This window comes from Erithacus rubecula, assembly GCF_903797595.1.
Source record: "Erithacus rubecula genome assembly, chromosome: 1".
Taxonomy (NCBI): Eukaryota; Metazoa; Chordata; class Aves; order Passeriformes; family Muscicapidae; genus Erithacus; species Erithacus rubecula.
Genome location: NC_136658.1, coordinates 22,445,069 through 22,466,565, shown reverse-complemented (window position 1 = coordinate 22,466,565; position 21,497 = coordinate 22,445,069). Strand labels below are relative to the sequence as shown.

Sequence of the window (21,497 nt, the reverse complement as noted above, 5' to 3'; positions counted from 1 at the left end):
AACCATCTGAAATTGAAACCACAAAAAAGAAGCATGGTCCTCATTGACTAGAGTCAGTTGACTTTAGTCCACTCTAATATTTTCAGTTTGATTTCCTTGGGAAGTGAAACCTAGTTGATAGTACATGCCTATCTGTCCATATGTTCTACCCCCTAATCAATTTTCAGTGCAACCAATTTCAACCACATTTAAAACAGGGTGGAAGGCTGAAAAATTAATGTATTGCTGTATGTCTCTTAAAAACTGGTGATTAGGTAATGCTGCACTCCCTTCTTAGTGGAAAACCTGAGAATTATGTAGGTGGTACATGGCAGTAGCCAACCAGGCTAAGGCAAGTGGTGTCTGGTTTTGTCTTTCATTTTGGTCCACTAGGAAGCAAGACTGGCCATATGGTTTCTTCTTTCTACAGGAGATGTCACAGGGGGTATGATGAGTTCTGGCTTTTATTAGAGTAGGGGAATTTTTGAGACAACAGACAGGAACCCACAGGGAGGTAGACTTGGTGCTCTCTGTTCATAGAACAGCTTGCTCTACAGCAGTCTAATAAGAAACACTTCTGGAATGCATCATTAGTGATGAGAATCCTATAAACCTTTCCTACATGTGGACACCTACCTTTGCTCACCCACCCCCTCAATGCATAAATTGAAAAATCATGTCCTTTAGTGTTGGCATCTCATAGGCTGCCTGGTGACCACAATGAAGGGCACAATGTGGCCTGAAGAGGGGCCACAGGGCTAGCTGGGCAGGTCAGCTGGGCTGTCACACTGTATCTCAGGGTCTGGCCTCAGAAGCTGTGCACTCACTGCCTCCACATCTCCAGCTGAGGAAGGACACCCTTTGTGAAATGCCTGGAGAGCGACTGATGAAAAGCCCTATGTGAATGTTAAGCTGTATTTCGTTACTGGTGTTTCTGGAGGATTTGATTTGAGGGGGAAATAGTGCTACAGGGGCCAATTACTCCTTGAGAATAAAACTTGGTGCTACATATGGCAGCAGGAACCTGTATTTGAAAGGAAAAGGGCAGTGGGGGAAGCCTTCTGTGAGCAAATGGTTGCTTTTTCAATCTGGATTTCCCTTACAGAAGGATTCTTTCTGGTCCCTCTGAAATGCATAGAAGTCACAGGAGATCGAGCAAAGATTAATGCAGACTGATGCTTGCTATTTTTTCCTAGAGGCCTTGGCAGCTCTGTAATTACAGTCAGTGCATCTGAATCTCCCTCTGGCCCCTGCGCTCTGCCCGGCAGTGACACCAGCATCAGAGAGACCCTTGCTTCAGAATTTGTCAAGCAGAACTCTGCTAAGAAACCAAACCTGCCCTGCCGTGCCTCTTGTTGTGGCAATGAGGAATATTCCTTTGCTGAATAGCCTCCCTGTGTGCACTGGAGCTGGAACCTCAGGGACTCATGAGCCCAGAATGGATCATAGACTGTGATCCAAGAGATACATTTGTAGAGGAATGAGGGAACCATATTTCTATAGCATATATATAATGTATATACATTTATATATATAAAAATGAAATAAATGAGCTTGCTTGCAACACTAGGTGGCAGAGGTGAGATCTGTTCTGCTCTGAGTGCTGTCCTATAAGGCATTGCTTGTTTAAGTACAGTCGCATTTAGTTGGAGCTGCAGGAGAGAGACAGAGAGATTCTCTGTGTTTACAGCCAGCCCAGGCTACGGTGGAGCATCCAACCTGCCCACCCCCCCCCACCCCCCCCTTTCTCCAGCACTTGGAGGGGAGAGTGAGAGGTTATTTGGGAATCTGGCCGCCACGGGTCAGCTTGTGCTGCGACTGGATTGTCAGTGCTGGCAAAGCAGAGCCCAGGGGGACTGAAGGGAGACACGAATCCCATTTTCTCTGAGAGGAACGAAGAGCGAAAAAAAAAAAAAAAAAAAAAAAAGACAAATTGAGAGAGAGAGAGACAGAAGCGAAGAGACGGAGAAAAAGGCAGAGGAAGAGGAGCGAGTGAGAGAGAAGCATGAGGACCTACTGGCTGCACAGTATCTGGGTGCTGGGATTCTTCCTGTCCCTCTTCTCCTTGCAAGGTATGTGATGAGTTCTTTCTCACAACCTCTTCAAACCTTTCTGCTTTAATTGAGGCTGATGGACTGAGAATAGCCTGAAACATGGAGGTGGAAGCTGGAGCTTCCTTCCCCCCCCCCCCCCCCCTTTTCCCTTCCAAACCTTCCCCCCCTCCCTTGCCTCAGGAAATAAGCTAAGGAGAGATTGCTGCTGGTGAATCCTATGGTTAGAGGGTATTGCATGTGACTGACTTTGCTATATTTGCTGTATTTGTGCTTTTGCAGAGGGGGAGTTGGTGGGGGGAGTACAGTTAAGATTTGCAAAGGAAAAGAGTGGTGAGTGAAGGTGTGTATCCCCTCCATCTACAACTGCTGTTTCTCAGCACTTTGGGTCACAAGTACAGATTGTCCTCAATTCTTTACCTTCCTGAGGAGATGACTGTTAAGTTTCTTTAGCATTTTTTGTTTGTTTGTTTGTTTTGTGTGTTTTTTATTATTTTTATTTTGGTTTTGCCCAGAGAGGGGGAGGTTAGAGGAATCTCTATGCCTCTGGTCTCTCTGCGAAAACATCCTTCCCCTCTATATTAAGATGGAAAAAAAAAAAAAAAAAAAAAAAAGCGAGAGAGTGATGGAGGGAAGACAGGACATGAAAATTTGTTGGGTACAGGGTCTTGTTCAGTGGAGAATTGCCAACTGGGTTTCTTGCTTTAAGACCCAAGTGTGAGTATGGAATTTAGTTCGAAGTGATGACAGGCATGCTATCTGGTTTTGAGATGCTTTCTGTAAACAGGAGTTAAGGGTTAATGCATTCTGTGCTGCATGCATTAATACACATTAATATCACACATGTACATATAATCATAGCCTTCAAAATTGCAGCTTGTGCATGATCCACATTCACATATATCAGTGGTCCTTCCTGAACACACACATCCAGGGATATAGCAGGGAAGATGAATAAACTCACTCTGGCACATACAGTTCTAGCTCCCTAGCACATGCAATTCCTGGAGAGTCTGCTTCTCTTGTGCTCACATTTTCCCTTCCCCTTTCCCCCTCCTCCTTCCTTCAAGCTTCCATCCTGAACACTAGTGTTTGAGGTTGCCTGTATATTAAAATCCCTTACCTATCCTGCTGCACTAGCCTTGTAAGCCTGTGTGTCCACACGTATACATACCCATAGGTGAAAATATAAGTAAAGAACATAGATGTACTTTATATGGCCTACTCTGTGCCTCACAGTCTTGCATTCGTAGTGAGCTGCACCCCTAGAGCATATCTCCCTCATACACAGCTTTTTTTGTGGTGCTTTTTTCTCACTCCAGTACATATTAGTGCAGGAGTGCTGTGCATGGAGATATGCCAGTCACAGCTTCCTCATTTCCCCTTGGCTCCTACTTTTACACATGGTCTTGCATGTACTGTTGTCTTCTATTTTGTGTCTACTAAGCAAATTCCCGTACAGGCAGGCTCTCTGTCATACACATGCTTTCTATTGCAGCCTCACACCTGTCACTCCTGCAAGCCTTCACTATGGAATCCTTAATTTTTTGCCACCTTCTCACATTTATTGAGTGCTCCTTTTCATACAGTTTCACTTCTCCCATTTCTAGGTCTCGTACACATGCTTTTCAGTGTCACATATTTTCTCTCAACTTACATTCTGGATTGTGAATCCAACACCAGCACCTTCCAGTTGACTTCCTTCCTTGCTGTGAAGTGGCTGTTTCTGACAGGGAAGGAGGATTTTTCCGATCACATAGGTGGTACATGAGTTAAGAGGAGAGCTGGTACTTGTGTGGTGTAAGTAGATAACATCAGCAATGAAGTTGTGTGGCTTGGTGTGAACTTCACCCTGCTCTGGAGGATTAGACGGAGAACTGTGAAGAAAGATGGATACTGGCAAGTCGTATTGACTCTGAACATTGCCTGTGTCTCTGGTGCACGCCTGCAGACCACAGTAATTGCACCATGCAGTGTTTTCAAGTCAGAAGCCTTTCCTGAGTTATGACCAGAGCATCCTGTGCTAGCACAGCCAGGAGCTGTTCTAGTTTGTCCTACAGCTGGAGCTTATGCCAGGCTACAGGCATTGGACAGGCTTTTACCTTCTGGTTTAGTGAGTAAGTATTGCCACAGTTGTATCAGCCACATCTATTCTTGTTTTGAAGGCCTCAGGGGAGGTCTTTTGAAGACTGTATTATCAGGTACCCTACAAAAAGGCAGAGGCAACACTGTTGCCCTCCCTAGGTTTTGAGACGGGATAGGATGGTGTGGTGTTGTATGAGCGTTTGTAAACTTGAGCTGTTTTTTCGACTGCTCCCAAACTTCTGGCACGATAGAAACCAGAGCACTGCTGGATCTAGTTTCATAGCCAGCCGTAATTTCCTTTCTCTGATGTGATGAGTGAGAGACTGGGGAGGCAGGAATATTGGGGCTGCATAGGAGGAGTAGGGCACTGCCTGAAGCAAGCCTGAAGATATTTGAAGGAGTTTAAAAGGGGTGGGAAAGTATTAAAAGGACCCTTTAAAAGACCAACAAGCCAACACATTCTACCCACAATATTTATTTCAAAGTAATTGTTTTTCACTGAAAGCCGTGGTAACAAGCCTTGAATACTTCTCTAACCCTGCTAAGCCCAAGTCTGTGGAGCCCTCACCCCAGGAAACAGCAGTATCGGCTTTGACAGGCAGTGACCCCGGTAAGAACGCTTCCAAAACCTTTGTGAGCACATCCCTCCAGAGCCAGAGGGCTGCGCCTACACCTCTGCGAGCTACCCAAAACTTGTCTGTGCCCTCTCTCCCCTTTTCCTCGCTGTCCACTTGGGGGTGTGCCGGTGAACGCAAAATCAGGTCCTTGTCATTCTCCGCTCTCCCTAAGCCATCAGGCGTGGGGGAGAAGGGGATCTCTCCTGGCACTGCCGGGCCGAGCCGAGCCCGAATAGCAGGCGCTGGGTGCAGGGAGGAAGCGCAGTGAGCCTGGCAGGAGAGCGATAGGCTCCAGGGTGCCAAGCGGCCAGAGCCTCCGCCAGGCGGGATGCAAAGGGCCGCTGTCCCCTGCTTGCCTGCCTCGGGGCTTCGGCACAGTCAGCCTGTGCTCCTTTCCCCCAGGTTAGATGCTCCGAGTCCTGCACAAAGGATCCCCCCCCCCCCCGCCACCCCCCCCCCGCCCCCACCGCCGATCAGTATGTTTCCTCATTTTGATGGCTTAGGATTCTTGCGTGTCTCTGCTGCTGCACTTCAGTTCTCTTTGCGAGGCAGGTGGCTCGGAGGTGGGATGGTCGTTCCTCCTGCGTGGTGCACTGGCCTTCCTGCCCTGTGGGGGCTGGAAGAATAAAAGTACCTACACACCCCAGCGCTGCCGCTGGGTAGGATTTTCTAGGATTTTCTAGTGGCATGCTGCAGTTCTTCCCTCGAATGCATTAATCTCATAGCACAATGTGCCCCTGAAAGCTTCTGAGAAAGATCAGATTGTTGAATTGGATTGTAAAGCTGAATTATGCTTTTCCTTTCCACACCGCCCCTCCCCACCCCCCCCCCCCCAGTCAAAAATGGGTGCTTGAGTGTGGGGTGGAGAAGCAAATTATTAGGGTTTAAAAAATATTGCATTTAGATAATTTAGAATTTTGTGTTGATGTTTGCACTTTCACTTACTATTACTCTAACTTAGCTGTCAATATGAAAATTAATTTTCATTTCCTCACCCTGAGCATTTTATTTTAAAAAATGAATGTCTTGACAAATTATACATTTCCTTCAGCATTGCTTTAATTTGAAAATTTTCCTAAACAAATTCTCTCCCTTGAAAAAGAGCAGCTGTTTCAAATCAGAAATGTTCTAAAAAAAAATACCAGATTATTTTAATGAACCTTCCTGAGAACCCACCTAATTGGTTAATTGTAAAAGACTTTGTGGTTTAAAAAAAAAAAAAAAAAAAAAAAAAAAAAAAAAGCAGGATACCTCCACAGCCACTTTAGTGGAGTAGATGGTTTAGGAAAGGACATGCAGAACTGGCTTTTGTTTATAATATATTTTTTGGGCTGCTCAAGGGTTTTCTTAAATGAGGAATGAATCTGATGAAAGAAATCACAGAAGCAGTTAGGTAAGTGGAATAGGATGCTTTTGGTTGGTACACAGCACAAGTATTATCTGTAAAGTCTCATGTTTTATAATGTTACAGGTCAATGCGGGTGTGAAAAATGGTGTGTTTGTTAATGCATGAGGTATGTGCAATCTATATGGATGGAAGAGTGTACCCAAGTGTTTCTGTGCTGATAATGTGTAATGGATGGGGAGAAGAGAGGGAGGAGCAGCAACATCTGTGCAAGTGGTGACATTATGGTGTATGGGGAACAGCACGGGGCGATTGTGATGCAGTTGGATAACATTAAGGTACTGCCAAGTGGAGAGGAAAAAAAAAAAAGACTTTTTCTGCTCTCCTGAACATACTTTTCCTCCTATCAGTTTCCAGTTCTCTCTTCTTGAGTAAGGCAAGGGAAGCTCTCACAGACTGGACTGTATTGATGAGATGACAATTCACTCAGTTGCTTTGCATTCCCTTAAATGATGAAGAGGTTCAATACGTGAAACAAAATACTTTTCTTGTAGGCTTAGGACAGGGAAGAAGTATAGAAGGCTTTTTATCTGCAAATGGGGAGCATTGAAAAGATATCCCAAGTGTTTCTTCCAGTTCTACCGAGTGATTACTGACTATAATAATCAATAATTGTACAAGTAAGAACCCATTTTCTCTAGCTGTTATGAATCTCAGCACTCAACTACCTGCTATGAGGGCTTTGTTATGATAAGTAAAAATTTGCTTGATCTGTTAGTCTCATATTTCTTTTCTTACACAAGGGTTTTATTAGTTCTGTAACACAAAAAACAGTTCCCAATGTTTTTGTGCACTCCCTTTCAGCCTTGGAGCACACTAATGGTCTGAGGAGGAGATGTGCTCTTTTATAGTTACTCTTTTCATTTTTTTCTTCCACTAGCAATAGACCTCTTTCCAGTAAGGGTGAGGAATGTGGCTGCTCTCACCCTAGGCTGCTGGCAGAGCCTGGGCTTTAGGAGCGCACACGTTTTCTGTGTAGCTTGAGTGAGCCAAGGCCCTTGCCTTGCCGGTGGGTCCTGAACATTTCTCCCAGCAGATTTACCCTGTGCAAGGCTGAGTTGCTTAGGAATGGGTTAGACAAGGGACATTGATGTATAAGGTTATTGATATACAGGTCCCACAGCAGCAGCTGGATGCTGTGTGCAGTTGCCTGGAGAGGCTGGTGGGGCTGAGCCTGTGATGAGGAGCTGTAGCACTGCTTGCTTCCCCATATGCTGTAAAGTGAGGACAGGTGGCAAAAGGTAATGAAGAGTAAGGGCAAGGGATGTCCTTTTTCTGGGCACGTCAGAAGACCTGATGGGTTTTCTGTGGATGAGGAGCAACTGAGGTGGTTGTTGTCTGACAGAGGCTGTTAAAGGACTGAAGGATCCGAGTGAACTCTGTAATGGTACCAGACAAAGATATTCTGGAAAAATCTGGGGCAAATCTTTCATGTGTGCCTTTGAACATGGGGACATGTATTTTGCCAAATATTGTCTCCTTTGTGCGTAGGGTGCTGCTGGAAGGATGCAGAATTTTGATGTCTGTGGTCCCCATAGGAAGCACGAATCTTTGCCTCTTTGATATCCTCTTTTCCATAAAAAGGTCCATAACAGTTTCATTTGCTGCTCATACTAAATGAGCAATGATTTTGGCAGCTGATGTACTCTTCCTGCTGTTGATTTATCCACAATGAAATAAAAAATATCAAGCACAACACAGACTATCCTGCCCAACTCTGAGAGGGAGCTAAGGGCATATGTAGGTGAGTATGTGACACATAGCCCTCTCCTAGGTGTCAATGAAGGGCATGAAGAAGAAAAAATGCTAGGAATACATGATTATTAAAGAAATAGGCACAGGAAAAAGAAGCCCAGGTTTGTTTCTGTGCTATCAGTTTTAATGTGGTTCTTTGGCTGATGCTGAATTTCCCGGAAGCTGAGGCATTTCCTTGTGAGGCAGCCCTCCAGTAGATTGCCTGCCTCTGTGGCAGCATTGCCCTACTCACCTGCGTGGAAAGTAAAGGAAAAGCACTAGGCTGCTACCCTAATTTTTCTCAGCCAAAGAAGTATTTTGTCTCATAGGAAAGTCTTGCTGCCATATCTGCTGTTTTAATGTTCCTGGTGAAGACATTCTGCATGACTACATGCTAAGGGTAAAGGGCCCTTTACATTAGCTGTGCTTATTGGTCACCCACAAGCATAAAATAGGATTTTTCAGTGGTTGTCAGCTGTAGATGTACTGGACTTTGAATGGTACCTCTGAGAGGAGATGGCTTTGGAAGCAATGCAATTGTATACATATTCAATTAAGGCAGGTTGGTGTGTTGTGGTTTTGGGGGGGGGGTTTTGTGTTTTGTTTCTTTTTTAATTTTATTTTATTTTTAAGGATTGGTTTGTTTTATTTAAAAACAGCATAAGAAGGCAGGCTTCAGAGGAGGGGCTTTGGCTTAAAGCAAAGGTGAGTGTAATCACAGCTATGGGCTCACAGTCTGGCTTTTTCAGTCCCTAGGATATATAAAGCATCCAGAGGAAACTCAGTTCTTGAAGTTTGTTCCTTTCCTTATAGTCTGCCTCTGTGTGACCTTGTGGATGTAGATTTCTGCATTTCTTTCTGGTTTGGCAAAGCTCTCCCGCAAAAAAGGGTGTCCCTCTCCTTTTTCTGGTGATGGTGATTGTGCTGTTCGGAGGGGGAAGATGTGGCAGGCAGCCATGAGCACTGGATGAGGGAGGAAGGGAGCAAGCAAGGAGACAAACGAAAAGCCAATTGGGAAATCAATAGCATATGAGTATGCAATGTAAGTGTGTAATCACAGCTCCCTCCCCTCTGCCCCTAAGCACTTACATTGATGGGGAGTTGCAGGCCAGAACCAATTAATCCTTACAACCTGCTAGGACAATAACTATTAATATTCTTCTGCATGCACTCTGGTTGCTGCACCTGCTTGGAGCCTGGCTGTGCTTGACCCTCAGCAGCTGACCCAAAGTTCCACTAAGGGAGCAAGACTCTTTCTTATCATGAGCCTTGAAGCCAGTGCACTGTTACCTGACTTCCCCCTGTGGATATTGGAGAGGCTGTCTGGAGGTATCTGTACTTGAGTGTCTGAAAAAGGAGGGATTTGCTGGTAAGGTTTTGCCTGCAGGAAGGAGGGGTTATTTAAAGGGGCATCTGTAAAATTTTTGAAGTGTAAATGAATTTAGACTTTTGTCATGCTGGTTACACCTTCATATAATGAAGTGCCTACTCTTTGACTTGTAAAGGTACTTTGTGCATTGGGATCAAAACATCCAGTTTTATTTGTGTCTGTATACATGATCTGTGCATAAAGACATGGCCTTTGAATAGCTCTTCCTTGGCTTTTGGGAAGGTGCATATATGGAACAGGAGATGATATATACATATGCATGCACATGCATTTGATTGTGTGCATGTGACAGAAAATGCACAAGCTGCATGGTAAAGATGCTTGAGAAATGTAAACAAATCTGGTCTAGAGTTGTATTTTGTGGAAGTGACTTGTCATGAATGTTAGTGCAGGGGCTGACTGCAGCCTGATTGCTGATAGGAGTGTCTGTGTAGCTATGTGTGCTTTTGGAGTGACCATTATTCATTGTGCATTAGCATCCTATCTTGACATGGCAAGAGATTGTTGCAGTGAAACAGAATTGTTTCTGTGGCTTGGCTACCCCTCCTCATCTTTCTGCGATAGCCTCAGTGTAAGGTGGCATCTGAGTCATGCTTCAGTCACCTGGACAGTTAATACAGGCTAGAGAGTGGAAAGGAGATGTTTGACTCCTAAACTTTCATGGGAGAGTTTCTAGGAATAGAAGGAAAAAGATAAAAGGAGTCTTTCCTACATGTACAAGTTGCATTGTTTCTGAATTAGACCAACATATTAAAAAAAAGTACAACCTGACTGAGCCCACCTTCCTTGTGTAGCTATGCTATTTCATGAGCTGGATGTAGCCTGAAGCAATAAAATCAGTAATTCTGTACTCTGGTTGTTGCCTTCATTAACACAGTCTTGCTGGTTTAACTTCCCCAACAGGATAGGCTATGTCCAGTGTGGCTGTGTTCTGTCCAGTCTCAGTCTGGGTAGTTGAGCAGGATAGACCTGCCTGGACATGCCCTCATGAGATGTTCTGCACTTCTAGATCTCCTGCAGAGGAGAGGAAACTATTTGTCTGGAAGACTTGTGCTGTTTTGATGTTCAGCTTTACAAATAGTAATTTCTTGATGATTCAAAGAAAAAAAAATTAATCGTGCTAGCTTAAGTGGTGTAAGAGCTGTCTGTAGTCTAGGCCAGCTAAGGGTGGGAAGGAAGGAAACAATGGGAAGTGAAGTGAGGGTAAGCTTTTCTCCATTTTCATGTATCCTGGTTGCCTATTGGTGACTGGTTTCTGTACTATCCAGCAGTCACAGAGCTGCAACAGATTGGGATGTTGATAAAAAAAGAATTCCAGCTGCAGAATGAGGTAAATGAGCTGTGGCATTGCGCCAGAGGGACTTGGAGCTACAGTCAGCAGTGCAGTCTTCCTTCTCCTTTGGCCTGCTGTGTGCATAGAGGAAAGAAAGAAAAGACCATTCTGGCTGGCCTTGCTCTATCTATCCCAATGTAAATATTTGTAGCAGCAGTCTTTTCTTCAGGCTTCAAGGAACATCACATGACCTCCGCTTGTAGTCTCTTCTCATCCCCTGGTCAACCCCAAGAGTTTCTGGTGTCTTCCTCTTCTTCCTGCTGACCAAAGTGACCCAAATCACTACAAAAATTGAAACAAACATCTCAAGCTCTCTGAGATGCTGAAGCTTTGTTGTAGCTGCTGTGAAGGAGGAAGAGCCATGTGAAACTGTCCAAGTTTAGGACAAATTTGGGGAAAAGGAACTCCAAAGGGCGCCCCCTCCCCCCCTTTTTTTTTTTTTTTACAATTCCTTCCTTCACCGAGCTCAGAAAGAATTGTTCTTCAGGGGAAAATGGAAAAAACTTTTTTATTAACAAAAATACAAAAGAAACACTCCCCAGCACAGACCCAGATGAAATGAACCCGGCCGGTCCTTGCCAGGGAGGGCGGTAGAGCCTTCCGAGCTGACCTCCAGCAGTGGTTCCCGAAGTCCGGATCCTCATCCTCCGGAGTCGGTGCAAATCCCTGGAATGGGGAGAAGGGAGAGAGGGGAAGGGGCAGCTGGGAGCAGGCCAAAGCAAGCCCAAGACAAGCCAAAGCGAACTCAAGACAAACCAAAACGAGCACAAGACAAGCCAAAACAGGGGCGCAGCCAAAACAGCTGGGGGGGGGAAAGGGGAAAAGCGGCTAAAGTAGCCTAGATAAAACAGCCCGAGGGAGGGGCCGGCAACTGCATGGGGGAAGCAAGGAGAGGAGCCAGTCTAAACATCAACCCATAACATTCCACCCCTTATCCCATATCGTGATCATTGACACACGATTGGAATACACACTCACTAAACACCATATGAAAACTTCCTCTGACTTGCTCAAACCTCCAACACTTACACATTTCCTTCTATTCATAAAATCTAGCATACAATGGTGGCAACACTCAACAATAATATTTGTGTATCATTTATCCTATAATTCAGATCTCCCTGAATATTAAGGAAATCATCTTTATGGCAATTAATTTAGTAAGTCTTTGTTGCACCATTTGCAGTTTATATAGAATGAAGGCCGAGATTTCTAAAGGGGCTGGGAAGACTCCTGATTTAGGAGTCAAGCTAAGCAGGAGGAATCTTGAGTGGAATGGCAAATGGGCCAGATTTTAAAGGAATTTTCTGACCCCATAATCCAGGAATTCCCAACTGAAAAGATTCAGGATCCAATCGAGGTTGCAAGCTACTTAAAAGGGAAGTGTCAGGATGGTTCTAAAGAGAAAAGGATCATTACAGTGAGCTGGGCCCTTGCACATGCATATCGCACCCTGCTAGACACTATAGAGCAGGAGACAGAGGAAAGGGAACAGGGAGATAAATTATGTCCTATCCCAGTTACTCAGGTTGCTGCCAACCCCCTAGGCCGAAACCCAGCAGCTAAACTGGAGAATAAGCCCCAACCAATGGCTGTGGCTACCACTACAAGAAGTGGGAAACGCACCAAGAAGACTGATCGGCCGGTGGATGATGATGATGATGCTGGAGAGGGACCCTCAACACCTCCTGATGTAAAATTAGGAGTCAAAACAGCTAGTGGGAGAGCAGAGACCAATAATGAGTCCTTTTCCCTGAAGGATCTTCGTGGATTAAGAAAAGATTACACCCGGAGACCTGATGAATCTATAATCAGCTGGTTAGTTCGTCTCTGGGATGCAGCAGGTGAGGCCACAGTTTTGGATGGCACGGAAGTGAGACATTTGGGGTCTCTGTCCCATGATCCTGTTATCGACCAAGGTGTGATGAGGGGAGCTAACCCTCAAAGCCTCTGGGCACGGGTCCTGGATAGCGTGGCACAAAGATATCTGTGTGCAGATGACCTGTATATGCAGCAGACACGATGGAAAACCATGGAGCAGGGGGTCCAACGTCTGAGGGAAATGGCAGTAGCAGAAATTATTTTTTCAGATGACATAAAAACTAGAAATCCAGACCTGGTATCATGCACACCGGTGATGTGGAGAAAACTCGTGCGGCTTGGGCCACCTGAGTATGCGTCTGCCCTAGCGATAATGAAGAGAGATGAGGTGTATGAGACAGTACTCAATATGGCAAAGAAGCTTCGTGCATATGCAGATGCAGTACATGGGAGTACTGGGGAAGCAGAAAGCTTCAAGGCTCTGTTTTCTCTCCACACATAGCTCTGTAATTGTTTCAGACCTGGGGATGCTAAGTGAGATTTTGAAATTGTTACACGGAGCAGCTTAGGGCGACCTTGATGTAGAAGAAACCTTGTGAAGTGGCCACCATTCTTTGGTGATAATGATGACATGGTTTTGGGTTCAATCCCTATGTGGACTATTCACTTTAGAATTGGACTCAATGGTCCTTGTGGATCATTTCCAGCTCAGAATATTCTGTGATTCAGATGTCTTGAGAGCTGGCAGTAACCCTTACAGTTTTCTTTCTGAACTCTTTATCAAATTCTCCAGAAGTTTGTTGAAATAAAGCAAAGATTTTTGCAGAACATTTCTACTTCACCCAAATGGCATTTTTCTAACAAACAATAAAAAGATGTTTTGTTGGAAAAATTCCAGCTTGAGTTCCAAGAACAGATTAAGGCACAAGTTCTTAAAGGCTTTCCTGTGATGTGTTATCGGCTTTCATAAGACTACGTCCAAGTCCCAACTGTCATCTAAAACAAAAAAAAGTTCTGAAAATTGTAGCTTTTATAGGTGTTACCAAAACTTGAAAATGTTACCTGAGTGCAGCCAGAGCTGGTGTCCTGAGCCAGCAGGCAGCTGCAAGTTCTGTACTGAAGAACTGCCCTCACTTTTTTGGAGCCGGATTGCCTTAAAAGAGACCCAGCTGGTGTCACTGTGGAGGAGGGAATGTCCAGCGAGTTGAACTCATGTCCTGTAACAATGCTGTGTCTGAAACAAAGGACAAGCATGTGCATGTGTCTGTGTGTGCATGGCATGTGCAGGCCTGTGCTGTGATCACCAGAATTGCAGTCTAGCCAGATAACAAGCTGTTGTTGTTTACAGCACTTGGTTCCGGGCACTTCAATTCCAGAAAGATGTAAACAAAATTAGAGGGAATTCAGAGGATTGCAAGGAGAATGATTAAGGGGCTGGAGGGACTGACTTATGAAGAATGCTTGTGAGAGCTAAATATATAGCTGTTTTGGCTAAATGACTAAAGAGGAGCTATGCTAATGATGTAGGCATACTGGGAAGGCATGAAGAATTGTCTAGTGTGGACTCAGAGCTAGAAGACTGTCTCATGATAGAAAATTTGGAGGAGGAAAGGAAAAATTGGCAGGAGAGGAAAAATATTGAATGGAAGTAAGAGATTAGGTGATATAACTTTGTTAATAATCATGGTGGAATTGCAGTCATTTGGGATATCTGAAGTTTAGCTGGGCAGAGCCCTGGAGAATAATCCATGCTCTACAAGCTTGCAAAGGTCTCTTGAGAGACAGTCTAGATGCCTTAATAGATTTTTATGCTGTCATTAATTCCTGAATCACAGTGAATACTTCCAGTCTGACAAAGAGCCATATTCTTTACAGTGTTTTTCTTTCTTGCCTTGTATTATTTCTGCTGTGATACAAATACTGGTGCAAGGCATGTAAGGAAGTCTCCTTCTATATTAACAATTGAAATCCTGATTGCATCAGCTGCTTAACTCAAATACCTTTTTTCCTCTTTCTTTTAGTAGAGTGTTCAGATTTGTCTGATGGGTGGGAAAAGTCAGCCTGCTGGATGCCCAGTAAGGTGAAAACTCAGTGTCTGCAACTCTATCCTATGAGCTGTGTTGGGCTTTGACAGGTTCCCCATTGACACATGTGGTACATGCAGGCTCTGCTCTTTCTTTACCTTGCATGTTTTCAAAATGGGTAACTAAAAACTGGTCCCTTCAGGCTCAGAAGCTTATGTGGTTGAGCTTGTAGCATTCCTGGAATGTCATAAGACCTGAGCCCTCCCAGGGCCATCTGTGAGGTGCAGGGAGCTGGGGCATTAGAGGGAGGGAGACAGCAGTAGAACAATATGGCAGGAGACTGCCAAGTTGATCTGCAGCACATTGGGATTGCCCAACTGGTTTTGCTCTTATCTCACCTACAACAAGAACTGAAGAATATAAACGAGATTGGTGGTGTTGGCTGCTTGGTTTAATGGGAATGGGAGCAGACAGAATTGAGAGCAAGTATTTTAGTGGATGCTGCCTGGCACCATGGACTTCCAGAGGTAAAAGGTTTTGTAGCTTGAGTGAAAGAGCCAGGATACATAATGGCAGTTATCCAGACTGAAGTTTATTTGTGCCATGGATGCAGATCCAGAGAGAGCTCATCATAGTTTATTAGCTTAGGTACCACACTGTGCAAATTCCAATCTGTTTCCTGGGCAGGTAGCAAGGAGCATCATTTTGCATTGCATACAGTCCAGACTGTTCAGTGTTGCTGGATCTTTCCCAGTCAGTTCAAGGCCTGTTTGAGGGCCTCAGCAGCTCAGGACTGCCAAGCAACAAAACATGGAGAGAGCTGACTCTGGGTGGAAATTGATGATACTCAGCTTGGACTTTTTGACTAGCCTTATTCTGTTCAAGATGGCTGTTGGAAATGAGATCCTTACCACATACACCTCAGCAGGGTGGGAGAGCTCATTAGCTTAGATGTGGTGCAGTGGGGGTGCAGTTGGGCTCTGGCTCTGAACAAGAGACAAGAAGCATTGTAAACTTGGGTTGCCTGTACTGAATGTGTTGATTTTTAATGTTGGAGCCTCCTCTTTAAAAAATACATAAACCCTGGAAAGAATAAAAAATCCCCCCTTGCCCACCCCCCTCCCCCTTTTGCATTAGGTAGAGATTCTGCATTTGTGCCACAATGGGAAAACTGGGAGACGTGAGAAATTGACTAAAAGATGATGACATGGAGAAGATTAGAAACTCCAGAGGGGATAATATGTGTTGGTAGATATGAGTTGCTCTGAATGGTAGCGTGCTTGCTGATGGAGATGGAGAACTTGGAGTGTAGGTTCAAGGACCAATGGACCTATTGTTTCCCTTGTGTTATTTTGGCAACCTGTGTGTCCTCTAGTGGCGTAACTCATCACGGGAGGTGGAGAAGTACTGTTACTACCATTTGCTGTGTCACCTAAGAGGAGGGACTATGTTTGCAGCCCAAAGGATGAGGTTTCTCAGCCCCTGGCTCACTGCAGAGAGAGGGTGAGAGCAAGATAATTTGTGTAGTAATTGTGTTTTTTGCACGCAGGAAATTGATTTGTTACAGCACCTTTGAATCATTGTTCTGTAAGATTTTGCTAATCTCATTCTAACCCTGGCAGAACGTTTGTTGCTTTGCACCCAGCAATTGAGCCGCAGTGTGATGCTGCTGCCTCCTTTAGTCATTGGGGCAAAGGCACAGCTGCAGGAGACCTTGAAATACATTCCTGCAACCGATGTACAGGATGGAGCTCTGGGTCCCCTCTCTGGGTTGCATGAGCTGCAACTCTGAAAGGAAAAAAGATACCCAAGGTGTTATAAGTAAGAAGACAATTGGTGGCAAACTTGTGGTTGTATTGCCATGCTGAACTTCTGAAGAAAAACCTAAGCACTTCAAAGGCCACATGAAAAATCACCCAGACATCCATTTTCTTAAATTCTTCTGTAGATTTCTAATAGCAGCATCACCTAATAGCAATGTTCATAAGGAGGGAAACTCTTCTCAAAGTAAATTTTTTGTTTTGTTTTTCTGCTATTCACATGTTTGAGCTAAGTGAAAAAAGTGGATTGATACTATATAGTCCCTACTTTTGTTAGTAGCCAGACTCATGCTGTAAAATTGATCATGCAAATAATAAAAAGAGAAACTGTTTGGGAAAATATGGCTGTTTTATGGAAACTGTTACAAAGAAGTATTTCTCATTACTAGAATGGCCTTTTTGAAAGAAGTGGAGACTGCTTCCAAGCCTCTACAATGTAAGACATTGAAATCTATTTCTGATTCAGAGCAGGATCTGAAACATGGTTGTCCCAGAGCTCAGAAAGCACATTAATCCTTGGGCCCTGGCCTGCTTTGGGGAGGTCTAATTCTTCTCGCCAGTTGTGTTTTTAGTCGGTATACATGTTAGAGCTCTGCGACTTCCACCATTCAGTGGGGCTTGCATTAAATGCTAGATAGTAGGCAAGCAAAATAAGTCTACATCTGCCACACTGATGCAGGTAAAAAAGGTTCACATTTCCAAAAGAACCCCAGTCCCAGATCTCTGTTCCTTGGCTTACTGTGCTGAAGGCAGGTCACAGAAGAGCCCTACTTGTCACAGAAGAAGGCTGAGAAATGCTTGTTGGCTCTGCGAGCAGAGGTGGCAGCAGCAGCGCAGTATCTCAGCAGCAATATTGGAGATGGTGGCCACAAAAAGAGACCTGACACTGTGTATTTCCCTTGTCAGTTTTGGAGGTGGGCAGCACTGTTGCATTTATAAAATGTAGTGTGGTGTCTGCTCTGCAGTCTCCAGTCAGTGTGGCCAATTTCTGTTTGTTCCTGATGGCTAACTGCGATTGCAAGGAAGGGGAAAACATAGCTCTTTTCTTTCATCTCCCTGCATAAAATTTTAACCACATATCCCACTTCATGTTTCCTACTGCTGCAGCTTTATGACCAAAACAAGGGACCAAAGACGTACTTGTAGTAAAACCTAGTGGTACAACAACCTTTATGATGTCTGCCTCCTGCACCAGGATTATACAGAAAACATATGCATATGACCTAATATTTTTCAGAAAACCACCAGTTCTGCATTGAAATTTGAGTTCTGCTCTGTGGTCTAATTTGTTGTTTTGGGGTAGAAGATTGCCTAACCTCTCTTCAATGATTTTTTTTTTTCTTTTCCAGTTTTTTATGTGAAAAGAAAAAACAAGGAAGCAGAAAAAACATCTGTAAGGGCTATTTGTCTCATTTAGGTAGACCCAAAGTAGAGTCCCTAATCCAATTTCATGGAGCAGAGGCTTCAGGCTGGATTTATGCTGTCTCTCTCTAGGAGGTTAAGGATGTGCTGTTCAGTTTGGTCGTCCTTGGCAGTACCTGTTCCAACTTGAGGCTATAGAAATCCTAAACTGGAACATGTCTGTGAGGGGAAGAGCTGTAACCTGTGTCCTTTTATCAAAGATTTTTCTGCCCTACTGATTGGGAGGATACTTTTACCCTTCTGGTTTTTCCCAGCACTGTGAAATATAGTTTGTTACTGGCTTGTTTGTTCCTCTTGTTGAAGGTACTCCAAGCAGAGGATCTTTGATCCACTCCAAGCAAATTTCTTTTGGGGTCTGATCCAGAGTTTAAGGGTTGCATCTTGGAAAGCCAGGTGCTTGATTTAGTTTGCAGAAACATCAGGACCAGTGATGTGAAAGAAAGAAATTGTGAGGATAGACTTCCGGTGCTCTTAGGCACAACTTCATCGGGTTATTTTCCTAAATGAGCAAAGCAAAGGTAATAGTTGCTATAAAGCTGTTTATTGCAAAATCACATCAGTCTCAAAAAAGCAAAGTCACAGACATTGAAGTCCATGCCAAGTTTTGGCATAGAATCCCAAATAGAAGCAGAAGCTGCTCCTGTCAAGGTCCTGGGAAGTTGATGTTGCTGTGGCAGCTCCTTTCTTCTTCTTGGGTGTTGATGATGGCGGAGAGAGAACAAAGCAAAGCAAAATAGTAAAATCAATGGCAAAAGTGATGGCAAATAGCAGTGGCAAAAAGCACCAGCTCTCCCCAATGCATGCTCTTATATAGGATCTTCCCAACAAGCTAAGACACAAACTCGGACCACCACTCCTTAACCTATTAGAATTCTAGTTTCTTAGCATGCCAGGTTACTTATAAACTGTGCATATGGTCTATCTTGTTCTATCTGAAAAATGTAAGCAATTAACTTACTATACCTCTATTATGTCTGAAATTATGTTCCTGGAGCCTCCACTGAAAACACTAGAAAGTTTTTCAACCTTCACTAGAACTCATACTTCTACTCTGGCATCTAAACCTTTCACTTACTAAAAGCACTAAAACTTATACTAAAACTTATTGACTCAATTACTTATCCTAAAATTTAAACTTACACCTCAACTTTATGTGTGAGTTGCTTAATATATTCCAATCCATCCAAAGGCTATAATTCAGGCCCTGAACTCAGATTTCTCCCTAGAGAATTGAGAGAGACCCCCGACTCACTGACTCCCAACAAGAAATAAAGTATCTACCCAGATTCTTGGATTCAATAGTGTCTTGCACTGCAGGCTGGTAGTTGGAAGAAAGATTTTCACATGCATAAATTTGGGCACCTTTGAGTTGCAAATGACTAAGAGACAATAAAACATGCATTGCCACTTTCATGGGGACACCTTTAAAGCCAGGACTGAACTTTCAATTAACTCTGCCATATGTGGCCAAAGGGAACAGTGCAAAAAACTTTGAAAATTTCACATTTAAAAAATGTATTGGAAACTCTTATTCATATATCTTCACTGAAAAATTCATGAATTGCACATTTTCTGGTGTTAGATGTTCAATAAACTCAAATTATGCAGCAATTTACATCTAGAAGATTTGCTTTAAAACTGAAGACTGGCTACTTCTCTTCTGGATGGAGAACAGCTCTTTCTTTTTATGCCTCCAACAGTTAGAATGGGCAGTTTTCTTCAGAAAGTGTTGGAGATCTGTACGGACCCCATAGTAGGAAAAACTCTGATGTGAGGAGATGTGAAAGGTATCAGCAAACAACTGGACGCAGATGTATCGCTCTTGTTTGAACCTGATGTTGCATTTTTTTTCATTTCATGGGCATCAGTAGTGGATCTATCCAGAAATTTTCCAGCATGACTTTTCTTTATTTTAATACATTTTCAACCAACTGGGGAACTTGAGATCAGAGGGAAGAGCAAACTTGAATGAAACTAGTTTGTGAAACCCAAGATAGCAGTTATTAGCAAAGAGTACTTCCAGTACAGGAGTAGTCAGGTTGCTGGGGACATTTCCCTAAATTGTGGACTCCAAGGTAAGCTCCTAGTAGGAGAGGGTGAAAATATGGTATGTTGTGTCCATTGATGCAGACCAGTTCTTGAAGTACCGTTCTCATCCCAAGCAATGCTTCATTTCCATGCCATATCCCAAATTTGTGCCTTTATCTGAGTGACCTCAAAGGAATAACATGCAGTGTGAAGAGGAAGATGTTAAGCAAAGCTCTCTCGAGCTATTTCTGCCTTTCAGTAATCTAATTTCAAAGCTTTTCATGGTTACCCAGCTTTCTCATCCTCCTTGTCTTTACTGCAACCAAGCTGAGAGTATAAGCAAGTTCTAACACACTCCTGCTTTTTCATAAGCAACTCTGTGCTTAACTATGTATGAAGAGTAAGGTAGAAAAATCAGAGGCCAAGGTATCTATGTATAGTCCTGGGACAGCACTGATGCTGACAAGCATGCATTCTCAAGGTGATCTGTTGACCATGAAAATGATGATTTGTAAGAGAGGCATCTTAAAATTGCCTTAAATGTCCCAAAAAGTGCATTTAATAAGGAGATAGCTTTGACTTTCTGTTCCAATAGTGCTTAGTGACTTCTATCACCTGTCACATCTAAGAAGAGAAAGAAAGAGGATGCACTGTACAGTTTTGTTTGCCCTCAACAACAACAACAAAAAAGCCTGGGCCCTGTTAATCCTATCTGACCATGTAGAAACCAAACCAAAGTTTAAGATATTTCTCTAAAGTTGTGAGATAAGCTGGTGGTAGAGCAGAACCTGGAGGACTTGTTCTCTATCCAGTTCTCTTGCACAGCACTTCTGTGCCTACTGTAGTACTTCCCTAGTTTGAGTCACCCTAGGCAGGGTAATGGGCAGCCCTGCTGGCAAAAGAGGTGGAGGAGATGGCTGAGGTGCAGAGAAGTGGTCATGGAGGAGGAGGCTTCCTGGTGTCTGTAAGGAGGATAGCTGAAGGAAGAAATGAGGTGAATTTGACAATGGTGCAGGGAGGAGGGGAAAATAAATGCCTGACAAGCTTTTGAAGCTCTGTTTGCTTAATGGGAGCCCTTGCAGAGACACAGGCTGCATAAGCCATCAAGAGAAGATGGCTTCTCCCAGGGCCCTTGCAGCTGCACTAGGCTATGATGACAGAAATTAACTTCATCTCCTTTGTCTTGGTTTCCAAGAGCCCCAGAATAGTAGTTATGAAAACGGTGCTGTTTAATATTGTCTTTGATCGAGCAATCCAGTGGGAGCCCTGGGCTTGTTCAGCACGGCTTTGTTAGTTTCACACCCTAAGGCAACAAGCCGTTGCCTTCAAAGCCCAGGCAGGGCTGCATTAAGTGTGACACATGCAGCAGAAATCCCAGTTTGTCAATTCAAATGCCACTCACCTAGCTGCGGTGCCTGTACATTTAGATCCACAGCAAAATGTGGGAGCCAGGGCACACAGATAACCCCTCTGGAAAGAGCCCATCTCTGAGGTCAGCAAACAAGGCAGCTCCTTAAAAGACAGCAACACAGGGTGGATCTTCCCTGTTATTATTCAGTTTTAATATGGTGCTTTTTTTATTTGCTGCAACTTGTCTCCCAGTACACTACAGCCAGACATGAGGACATCATCACTGAGAAGAATGCTTCAATTTGTCTCCTTCACCTCCCTGTGGTAGATATGCATCTTTCCTCCAATTCTACCTTATGGGCACTGCATGTACACCTTGGCCAAGAACTCCATTCTAGTCAGGTATAGGCACTGGAAGTCATTAAACCTCTGACTTAG

The 21,497-nt window shown here is 43.9% G+C and overlaps 1 protein-coding gene across 1 annotated transcript in view; it reads left to right on the top strand.

Annotated features, from left to right (window-relative positions):
• Positions 1-1,617: 1,617 nt before the first annotated feature.
• LSAMP (limbic system associated membrane protein) overlaps positions 1,618-21,497 on the top strand; it is a 986,958-nt gene continuing 967,078 nt past the window's right edge. Inside the window, exon 1 of the mRNA XM_079305982.1 lies at positions 1,618-2,051. Coding sequence (XP_079162108.1) covers positions 1,985-2,051 — 67 coding nt within the window. The 5' untranslated portion in view covers positions 1,618-1,984. The remainder of the gene's footprint in view (positions 2,052-21,497) is intronic.